The 10,531-nt window shown below is 65.2% G+C and overlaps 1 protein-coding gene across 2 annotated transcripts; it reads right to left on the reverse strand.

Annotated features, from left to right (window-relative positions):
• Positions 1-422: 422 nt before the first annotated feature.
• Positions 423-7,702, reverse strand: ECEL1 (endothelin converting enzyme like 1). 2 transcript variants are annotated; one of them, XM_078070008.1, is made up of 17 exons: positions 6,917-7,702; positions 6,247-6,315; positions 6,030-6,140; positions 5,857-5,949; positions 5,557-5,681; positions 4,658-4,880; positions 4,078-4,176; positions 3,767-3,841; positions 3,470-3,567; positions 3,146-3,204; positions 3,021-3,072; positions 2,209-2,276; positions 1,903-2,027; positions 1,544-1,609; positions 1,086-1,181; positions 785-861; positions 423-651 (listed from the first exon to the last, which is right to left on the reverse strand). In XM_078070008.1, exons 1-17 carry the CDS (start codon positions 7,700-7,702, stop codon positions 552-554), a joined length of 2,322 nt encoding a protein of 773 aa, XP_077926134.1. In that variant the 3' UTR covers positions 423-551. The 2 variants fall into 2 exon arrangements, with proteins under 2 accessions (XP_077926134.1, XP_035925160.1); XM_036069267.2 differs by having other exon boundaries at positions 3,464-3,567.
• Positions 7,703-10,531: the final 2,829 nt, after the last annotated feature.

Genomic DNA, 10,531 nt, shown 5'->3' on the forward strand with positions numbered 1-10,531 from the left:
TCCTGGCACCCACGAGCCTGGTCTGGGGGTACCCCCAGAACTAGACAGGAGCCTAGGCAGGACTGCGGGGGGAGGGAGGAACGGGAGGTTGGGGGGGAAAGACAGAAGAGCCAGGGAGGTGGGACAGGAAGGGACAAGGTCTTGTCCAGGGTCCCCGTTGTGTGAAGGGCCCGAGCCTCCCCACAAAGGGGCCCGTCCAGCCCCACCTGCTCTGGGGACCCTGAAGAAACCAAAGCGATAATACAGCACTTTATTGACCAGACTCAGCAGCAAGAACACAGTGCAGGCGGGGCCTGTACGATCCGGCCTGGCCGGGGGGGGGGGGTCTGGTTCCCTAGAGCCAAAGCTGGGGACCCCGGCGTCTCTGCCCCAGGCCCTCCTGGAGCCCAACCTCATGCCTGCTCCGGGCCCCTCCTGAAGTGAGGGACGGCAGGAAGGCCAGGTCCCGCAGGGGCTGAGAAGGCGGGTGGCGCCCCGAGCAGACCCGCGCCGGGTGCATGCGTGCCCCGGCAGCCGGCAGGGAGACAATTCATGCGGGCGGACGGCCAGGCTCACCACACGGAGCACTTGTGGGCAGGGTTCATGGGCGAGTCCTTGGGGCAATGGAAGGCCCGGCCGAACTCCTCGAACTGGGACACACTGCCCAGCACCCTGGGGCAGGAGGAGAGACCCACCTAGAGGGGGTCCCGGTGGCCGCGACCCCCCAGCTGCCCCTCCCCCTTCCCGCCTGCTCCCACCCCGGACCCAGGGAGGGGATGAGGCACGGGGCCGGCGGCAGACACACCTGTAGTGCTCAGGCGCGTGCTTGTCGGTCAGCACCTGCAGGTAGATGGACTGTGACCGCCGCTTGATGCACCAGTTCTGGGCCCCGCGGTGGGGGAGGGGAGGAGAGGGGAAGATGAAGCCAAGGAGTCCACTGAGCAAACCCTGCCAACCTTCCCCCCAGCACACTAGGCCTTAATCCCTTCTCCAAACCCACCGGGCCATCGCCTCTGAGGGCTGGCTGGTGAGAGACAGGCTGAAAGCTACGTCCCCGCCCCTGCCCACCTCCCACCTGGCCCCCACCTGGCCCCCACCTGGCCCACCTGGGCAAAGGCAATGAAGAAGAGCTGGTTGTGCGTGTACTTGAGCCGGTGCAGCGGGTGCTCTGGGCCGTGCTCCCGCACCCACTTCTGATAGGCCTGGGGGTGACAGTGCGGAGCTGCGGTGCCCCCATTGTGGAGATTGACTCACCCTCCACCCAGTCAGCCCCTCGCTGGCCCCTGTTCTGCATAGCGCCCACCGTGCCGGCCTTCCACCTTCCCCGAGCCGTGCTCCTTCCTGGGAGGGCTGACCCCAGACAGCCCTCGCCCCCTCCAGGCAGCCCTCTGTGCTCTCCCTGAAGGCAGCCTGGGAGTCCCTCCTTTTCCAGTGGACGCGGTGCCAGTCACAGGCCACAGCTCCATGTGGTGGGGAGGCAGGGGTGCCTATGTCCCTGGCTGAGTCCTCACCAGCCCCTACCCTCCCCCCCACAGGAAGGGAGGGCCAGGCAGGGGCAGCTCACATAATAGGCCAGCTTGAGGCCACCCATGTCCGCGATGTTCTCACCAAGCGTGTGCTTCCCGTTCACCTGCCGAGAAGGGAAGAGGCCAGGGTCTGTCTGCGGCCCACTGGCCTTCCTCCGGCCTTGCCGCCCTGGGCCCCGACCCCCCCTTCCCTTTCCCTTTCCCAGAGGGTTTAGATGGGGCTCTGACCCCTTTGCGCCCCATGTCCCATGAGTCCGTGTGAACTTGTTCATGCGTCCAAGTGAGTGTGCATGCAGACCCCGGGCTTGTGCACAGGGACCGGGGCACATGTGTGTGCACGTGGGTGTGCACGCTCGTCTGCGCCCAGCCAGGCCTCAGGGGCAGCAGGGGGTCTTACCCGCTGGTTGTAGACCGTGAAATTGTCGTACAGGTGGACGATGCACTCCGCCTTGCGCAAGAAACGGCTGTACGAGGCCTCTGTCCACCAATGCAGCAGGTTTCCCGAGCGGTCATACTGGCCCCCTGCGGGCCGTGGGCAGAGAGGCTGGGACCGACTCTCAGCCCCAAGGCCCCCTCTGCCACCCGCCCACTGGCCCACGGGGACAGAAGGGCTGTGGGGTCTCATCAGCCCATCACCACCCTGCCCCCTACCGCCTGTCCTTCCCCTCCCCCAACACTCCCTGCGGCCACCCGCGGGCCTCACCCCAGTCGTCATAGCCGTGGGTCAGCTCATGTCCAATGATGGTGCCGATGCCCCCGTAGTTCAGAGACCTGGGCCCACGGCAGCAGCGTCAGGCCCCAGCCTCACCCGCCCTCTGGGAGCTGCACGCTGCTGCCCAGGCCCCGGGAAGGCCCCTGTCAGGCCAAAGTGGCCCGGGGAGGCCATACTGGAGTCCTCACGGTCTTGGGGCACTCATGCCTCAGGGTCCTCCAATATGTAAAAGGAACCAGTGATACCTTTGCAGCTGCTTTTTAGGAAATCACATCTAACAGCACCGGGATGAGGGAAGAGAGCGGGTTGGAGGAAGACATGAGGGAAACTGAGGCACCCCATGTGGGATTTGGCCTGTTTCCTCATCACTAGGGTCACTCCACTTTTGAAACACCTAAAGGAGCCTCAAACCAGGTAAGGGGGAATTCAGGACATAAGAAAGAAAGAAAAGAAAAGAAAACATAATAAAAGAAAGAAAGAAAGAGAAAGTAAGAAAGAAAGAAAGAAAGAAAGAAAGAAAGAAAGAAAGAAAGAAAGAGAAAGAAAGAAAGAAGAAAGAAAGAAAGAAAGAAAGAAAAAAAAAAAGAAAGAAAGAAAGAAAGAAAAAAAGAAAAAAGAAAGAAAGATAAACCAAACCTACGCATTTTTCTAAATAACCAAGGCTGAAGACGATGGGGGCCCAGGAACTGTAGCTGCCATGACTGCTGCGCCCAGCCCGGGTCAGGACACTCTGAGCTGCTGTCATGCACCCGGCAGACAAGACTGCAGAGCTGGCTCTGGCTCATGCCAGGCTGGGTACTCACTGTGGAAAGTCAGGGTCATAGAGCGTGGGCTGCAGAATACCTGCAGGGAACACTACAAAGAGGGCGGGGTCAGCAGGAGACCCGCCCCAGCTCCACCCCGCCCCTTGCGGGACACGCCCCCTTACCCATCTGGTTCTTGTTGGGTAGATAGTAGGCATTCAGGGCCTGTGGTGGGAGCAGCCACCTGTGGAGGGAGGTGGGGGTCAGCTAGGGAGGCCCCCCCACCTCCCAGCCGGCTCCTCCTTAAGGAGTGGCCCAGCCTGTAGCCATGTCCTGCGCCTCCCCCAGGCTGAGTACCCGCCCCCCCCCCGCAGTGCCCCCCCCCCACCTGCACCAGCATGGCTGGGAGGTGGTCTGCCCCAGCAGCCTCCTGGCCTTGGTAAGGAGCCTCTCCCCACAGCACCTCCCTCCCCGACTCCCCCAGCTCTGGGCCAGGCACCCACGTGGACTTGTCCACCTCCTGCCGGATCTTCTTGACTGAGAGCTGGATGCTGAAGCGGATGCTGTTCAAGATGTTCTTGAAATAGGTCTTCTCATGGACCTCAAACTGCACGGGGGATGGGCAGCGCTCAACGGCAGGCGAGGGGTCTGGCCAGACCGGTGTTGTGCAGGCCCATGTCCTCCCAGGGGCCAACAGCTGAGGGCCGTGGCTCCTCCTCTTCGGTGAGGGTGGGCCTCCCTGGGGGTCTTGACCAAGGGACCGAAGCCCAGCCGGTCAGGCAGGGCAGGGCCAGGGGATGACCCACCTCGTACTCCTTGTCCACAGCCTCGGGTTTGAGCAGGAAGTCCGGGTAGCCCACCATCACCATCATGTACTGGAGCTGCGGGCGAGACAGTGGCCAGAGTGGGCCAGGGCCTCGGGAAAGAACCCCCCACCCCCCAAGGGAGAAAGCTCTAGGGCCAGCCCAGAGGTGGGGCTCAAGGACAGGGGAGGCCAGACCAGGTGATGTGAGCCCCACAAGGGGCATCTTGCCTCTTCTGTTACCCCAGCCTGGGACACAGTTGGCACTCAATAAGTGTTTGTGGAACCTACGAATGGGGACAGGGTCCACTTCACCTTGGCCCGAGCAGCTGCCTTGGTCTCGGCATCCATCCAGTCCAACTCCTCCAGGCGCCGGCCCAAGATGTACCTGATGTCTTCCACGAGCTGCTCTACCTGCAGGGCCAGGGGTCGGGGGTCAGGGGTCAACCCCGGAGGCCTTGGCTCTGTGCCCCCCCCGGCACCTCGCATGAGGGGTACCACTAATTCAGTACCAGTTCCTCGGCCTAAGATTTGGTGCTGAGCACCGAGGGGAGACCTCGGAGGTGGGGATCCAGGTCCTGCACCCCCAACAAAAAGCTCACAATCTGGAAGCAAACCACCCCCGCAACGATCACGTATTCCCAAGGCCACGCCTACTGAGCATGGCAGAGAAAGATGGGCAGGAGCCTGGGGGGAAACCCTCCTGTGGCTGGTAGACCAGGTAGGCTTTCTGGGGGAGGTGGCCTGGTGAGAAGTAGTCTGGAGCCCCAGAGAGGGCTAAGCCCCTGTCTGCAAGGGGATGTGTGGGGCTCCCCATTCTCAGACAGAGGCCATGGGAGGACTCGATGCCCAGCCCAGCACCCGCACCCAACCCCCAAGCCCAGGGCAGCCTGACCTTGGCCTTGCTGGCAGCGGAGAAGTGCTCATGTACAAAGAGGGCTCCAAGCGCCATGCCAAAGTGGCGGTTGGCCTGGCCCAAGCAGACACGGGCCAGCTCCTGTGGCTTGTCACTGCCCTCCATCTCACGGGCCAGCTCGTGCAGCGCCTCTCGGAATGGTGGTGACAGGTGCTCACTCAGGACCACCACCACACGCCACACCAGGTAGTTGTGCAGGATCCTGAGCACCAGGTGAGACAGCTGCGTGTCCAGACGGGCTCCCGTGCCAGGGCCAGCCAAGGGTACCACCCCATCCCCCTCCAGACCCCCCAGCCTGGGGTTAGACCCACACCCACACGGGACTGAGGGTCATCCCGGATCCGTGGGGGCGGAACCTGGAGTGGCCGGAACCCCAGCAGGGAAAGGGCTGGGCCCCCACACAGCGGGACACACCTCCTCCCGCCTCCCTCCCCCGCCCCCCGCCGAGGGCCACATGCTAACTTGCTGTGGGGCGCTCCAGGAGACTGTGTGCCTCAGGCCTGGCCTTGAGAGGCCTCTGCTCCTCCCCGAGGAGGCCAGAGACCAGGGAGGCTCTCCCCTCGGCGACCATGGGGCAGCAGAGCTACAACCACACCTTCCCTTTCTGAAGTCTGGACTCACTCAGCCTCACTATCCCCGGATGAGCAAGCTGCAGCTCAGGCAGCTCACAAGCCCTGCCCAGGGTCCCAGGGAGTAGGCGAGAGCCACGTCTGAGTCTGGGGATCTGGACTCCTGTTCCAGTGCTCTTCACCTGCCTCCCCAGGGTGGCTACAGGACAGGAGTGAAAATGGGGATTCAAAGCTCACCAAGCAGGGGGTGTGGGGTGCGGGGGAGGGGCCCGGGGGGCAGGTGGGCGGGGCTGGGTGGCTGGCGCGTACCTGCGGGGAGTGGAGCGGATGAGCTGGGCCACCTGCTGCATGTAGTCTGGGGCCAACAGCACCACCTCCTCATCCTCCGAGAAGTCCTCCTGGAAGATCTGGTCCAGCAGCCACTTCCACTGCAGCTGTCATGCGGAGGGGGACAGTATGGCTGGGCGTGGCAGGGACCACAGAGGACAGGGAAGGAGTCTGGGAGGGGCACAGGAGGACACAGGAACCCATCTATGGCCCTGGGGAAGGGATGGCCCTGGAGCCCCAGGATCGGTGCCCCCTGCCGCGGTCACGGTGGGCTGCACTCACATGGGGGGTGATCTTCTGCAGCTGCCCCAGCGTCACCTTGTTGTACATGGAGCTGACATCTCGCCGGAGGTCATCGTACTCCGACACTGTGATCTGGAGGTAGAGGTGAGTGAGGAGGACCAGCCCTGCCTGGCGGTCCCCTCCCCTCAGTCCGCGGCCGTCCCCCTGCTCACGTTGGCCAGCCGCTGCTCGAGCTGCAGGATCTCTTGCGCCTTCTGCTCCACAGCATCGGCTCCCAACAGGCTGAGCAGACGCTCCATGAACACCCGGTATGCTGCCAGGATCTGCACCGAGAGGGGACATTTCCAGGGTGGGGGTCAGTGTCAGGCCCTAGGCCATCCCTCCAGGAGCCGCAGGCCTTCCCCGTTATCCCACCCTACGACCCCGCACCTTCTCACTCTCCTCATCCTGAGCTAAGTACAGGGTCCTCTCCGGCAGGGTGAGCCCATCCTGGTCAATCTGGGGAGAGGGATGGGGTCAGAGGTCAGCGATTAGAGGTCAGCGTGCCAGGTTCCTGCAAACAGACTGACCAGAGGACGGGCCAGATATCCACTGTCACAAGCCCCAGAAGCACGAAGACCCTACCCCTCCCTCCCTCCAGAGAAGCTGGTAGAAACCCCCACCCCTCACCAGCCTAGCCTGGCGATCCGGGGGGAGGCGGGAGCCCATGCCCCCATCTTTCCTCCTATAAGCCTTCACCTTCCCCACCTATAAAGGGCACTCGCGGGGCCCACCCAGAGAGTTGGGGCCCACCCCGAGAGTTTGGGGCCCTGGCATTCTGGCCCGCCCCAGCCCACTGGCACACCCCTCGTTCCGTGCGCTCACAGCCTGCCACAGGACTGGGAAATTGCGGCTCCCGCGGCTCCACTAAACACCGCAATTACTGGAGGGAAATTACTTGCGCCCTCCGCCCGCGCTATGCTAGTGCGCGCTCCCCTCCCCTCCCTTCCCCTCCCCTTCTGCACCGGTCGCCGTGCGCGGGGACCGCGCGTGCGGGCCGTGACGCCCCACCCCCACCCCGGGCCCCCGGCGGGGTAACTGGGGAGGGGGACGCACTCACGCGGATGACGTAGCGCGAGGAGTTCCTGTCGTCCAGGCTGACGGTGAGCGAGAAGAGCGCGGCGGCGCTGTACACGCCCTGGGCCTTGTACAGCAGCCGGTTGAGGTCCCAGAGCGCCGCGGCCGCGGGGCGCTCGGCGGCGCCGCCCAGGTCCCAGCCCCCGCAGTCCTCGATGACTTCGAGCATGGGCCGCGGGCCGAGCCGCTCGATCTCGCGCATGTCGAGGCACGAGCGGAAGAAGGCGCGCACCTTGCGCTGGGCCGCACCGCCCGGCCCCCCCCCGGGCCGCGCCAGCAGCCGCCGCAGCCGCTCCTCGTTCTGCTCGCCGATGGCCGCGATGGTGCCGTAGGTGAGCTTGTCGTCGGGGATGGCGTGGCGCCGCAGCCAGCCGCCGCACGCGAAGGAGTAGAAGTCCTGGCACGGGTCTATGCTGGCGTCCAGGTTGGCGGCCAGGAAGCGGGCGGCGCGCGCGAAGGCCTTGCGCTCCGGGCAGCCCTCGGAGCAGGCGCCACCGCCCGCGGCGCCGGGGCCCAAGTACTTGAGCGCCAGCATGGCGGCCAGGATGGCGCAGAGGCCGGCGGCGAACACCAGCCCCGACAGCAGGCACACCTCGCGCCGGTTCCAGCGCGGCAGCCCCGCCCGGGCCCCGGTGGCGCTGCGCCCCGCGCCCAGCGGGAAGCCGGGGGGCAGCGAGGCCCCGCGCGCACCTCCCGTGCCGCACCGGCTCACGTATTTGACCTCCTGGAACTCGTCGTAGTGCGCCGTCATCGAATACGGGGTCTCCATGGTGCCACGGGCACCGCCGCGCGGCCCTCGGCGATCTCAGCTACTGGAGGCGCGGGGCCGCCGGCCTCCTGGCGGGCTTCCGCATGGCTCCCGGGCCGCAGCTGCGGGAAGGGGAGACGCAGGTTCAGAGAGGCACAGGGGCCCGATGGGGCCCACCAGCACGACGAGGAGGGGCGCAGGCCTAGGTCCAGAGGCTGGAGGCCACCCCGTGACTCCAGCAGCGAGCGGGCCCAGGGCCTGGCCTCCCTCAGCCACTCTGAGAATGAGGCCAGGGGAAGGCTCAGAGTGGCCGCCAGCTCCCGCACGCACAGTGGCCTCCTCTCTCCCTGCACACAGATGCCTGCCGCAGACTTGGGAGGGCCCTGATATAAAGGAGGGGAGCACCGTGCACGGGGCCTGGCACATAGTAGGCCCTCAGTGAAAGACTGCTTCTCCTCCCATTGCCTTTCTCATCTGCGACCTGCTACAGCCACGGCCAGGTGGGGGAGGGGAGGACAGAGGCTGGAGAAAGGAGGTGCGGTCAAGGGCGAGTCCACGCCGACCCAGAAGCCGCATTGGAATTAGACGCTCAGGAAAGCGGCTAAAGAACCAAACTTTGTCCTCAAGGATGTCCGTAGAGCCACTCCCTGCCCCGTCTTCTATTCAGTGGCCAGAATGCCCACCAGCCCCTTTCCCAAGCGGCGCGCTCCAACCGGCCCGGAATCAGGGAGAAACCCCCGACGGCCCTAAGAACCTGGAACCGGTTCCGTCCCCCGCCCCTCCGTCCCCGCCGTGGGCCGCTCCCGGCTTCAACAGGTTTTCCCCGGAACCCAAACTTGAGCGAAGTTTCACCCCCGGCGCGGAGCGAGCTGGCCCCGTGCGCCCCTTGCTCCGGGCGCCGAGCTTCCCGCGTCTCGCCGCGCAGTACGCGGAGCCCGAGAGCTGAGCCCGGGAGTCGCAGCCGCAGCCGGAGCCGGAGCTGCGAGGACGCAGACAAAGCCCGGAGGCTCGGCGCAGCGGCGGCGGCGGCGGCGGCGGCGGACGTGGCTGCGATGGTGGCCGCGGCCGCAGCGGACTCGGATGCCACTTACCCGGCAGGTGCGCGCCCGGGCCGAGCGAACTGAGCGGGTCGAGCCCGGGCCGGAGCCAGAGCGGGAGCGGAGCCGGGCAGGCGGGAGCTCTCTCCGTGCGCCCGCCGCCCTCTCTGCCGCCGCGCCGCGCCGCCCGCCGGCCCCGAGGGAGGGGGCGCGCCGGCGGCTCCACCCTCCTCCGCCCGCCCCCCGCGCCCCCTCCTTCTTCCCCCCTTCATCCCGGCTACCTGGCAGCTCGGTGGCAGCTCGGGGGCGGGGACGGCGGCTGCGGGACTCGCTCCCGAGGGGCTTGCACGGGCTCGGGGCTCGGGGATTCCAGGTACAACTGCGTCCCGGGCAGAATGAGGGCGCCTGCTACTCCCGGGAAGGGGTTCCCCTCTGATCCGATGCCCCCACTCGGGGCCGCCTACCAGAACCGCCCGAAAAGGGCTCAAGCGGGAGCTGAGGAGGCGCGTGGATTGTCCCAGGCGAGCCCACAGGACTGGAGCACCGCCCAGGGCTGGCTCCCAGCAAGGCCATGGGGTGTGCTGAGAAAGCGCCTGTGCGCTCCTGCCCAGCGCCTGGCACAGAGCAACCTTCAGTAAATGGGCTTCCTGCCCCCCCCATTAGCCCCTGCCCTTACCCAGCCCTCCCGCGAGGGCGTCTGGGGTTTTGGTTGGCCAGGCAGCCTTCACCCTGGTGGAGGAAGAGCTTCGGAGGCTACTGCAGGAAGGGGGCCTCGGGCCGAGACTGCACCCCTCCCCCAAACCTCGGCTGGCCTCAGCTCCCACTGCTCCGGAAGCCCCTGGCCAGGAAGAGAGAAAAGGACTAAGGAGTAATGCAAGAGCCCCTCCCCGCTGGGGACCAGGAGGGAGGGAGGGAGGGTGCCTGCCGGCCCTGCCCTGCCGCCCTAGTCCTCAGACGGAGTGCAGGCCTCAGGCCCCTGCTATATGGACTGGTGGAGGGGACCCGCTAGGTAGGGGGTGGGCGCGGGGATGGGTGTCTCTGAATGTATTCACCCACCACCTTCTTCCCATACAACTTGCTCTTTGAATGGGGGACCTCCCTCCCACATCCCCAGCCCCTTAGGCAGGACCCACTTCTGCTTGGCTCACCGCTGTACCCCCACAGGGAACTTGGGGCTTCTGGGACCAATGCTACTGTTTCTGGAGTCTCTGCTCTCTTGGTCTTGCCCTCCCCACCCTCTCTGCTTCCCATGTCCCCAGCAGGGGACCCCACAGGGCACCAGTGCTCCCAGGCCTGCCCGTTCCAGCATGCCGGACTGGCCTGGACAATAAGACAGCCCAAGACTGCCATGGAGCCCCAGCTCACAGAAACCACAAGGCAAGGGCTCAAAGGCCCCATCACCCTGTCCCCTCCCTGGGGCTTTTCGGCAGCCTGGCTACTGGGCCCCTGGCCCCCTAGGGGCCACCTCTGCCCCCATTCTGCCTCTCCAGTGTCTATCCACCTGCCGGTCTGTTCGCCACCACACTGGATCCTCTCTGCCTCCACCTCCAGCCATTTCAGGGTCCTCCTCTGCCCCACGCGTTCTTCGTGGGTCCAATTAATTCCACTGAGGAGAAGGGGAATTATGTAAAATGTGGTGATTCCATAAGGGAGGAGGGGAGGGCAGGGCGGTGGCAAAGTGGCTCTTTGTGCTTTTAATCTGCATTTTTTCCCTCAACGTTCTGTCTCCAGGAGGATAATTTTCCAGCCTTTTCAGGCCCTGATTGGTATCATTTCTCCAGCAATGACAGCTTTTATTTTCCCTGAAATGAAT

The sequence above is a fragment of the Halichoerus grypus genome, chromosome 4, assembly GCF_964656455.1.
Source record: "Halichoerus grypus chromosome 4, mHalGry1.hap1.1, whole genome shotgun sequence".
In the NCBI taxonomy this organism is placed as follows: domain Eukaryota; kingdom Metazoa; phylum Chordata; class Mammalia; order Carnivora; family Phocidae; genus Halichoerus; species Halichoerus grypus.

What these genes read in the sequence shown, in the direction of transcription:
- ECEL1 (XM_036069267.2), bottom strand. Translation starts at nt 7,702, where the DNA reads ATGGAGACCCCGTATTCGATGACGGCGCACTACGACGAGTTCCAGGAG. An exon ending in GCCTCAAGCTGGCCTATTAT is followed by an intron (nt 1,182 to 1,543) that starts GTGAGCTGCCCC and finishes TGTCACCCCCAG; the next exon opens with GCCTATCAGAAGTGGGTGCG. An exon ending in CACGCGCCTGAGCACTACAG is followed by an intron (nt 652 to 784) that starts GTGTGTCTGCCG and finishes CTCCTGCCCCAG; the next exon opens with GGTGCTGGGCAGTGTGTCCC.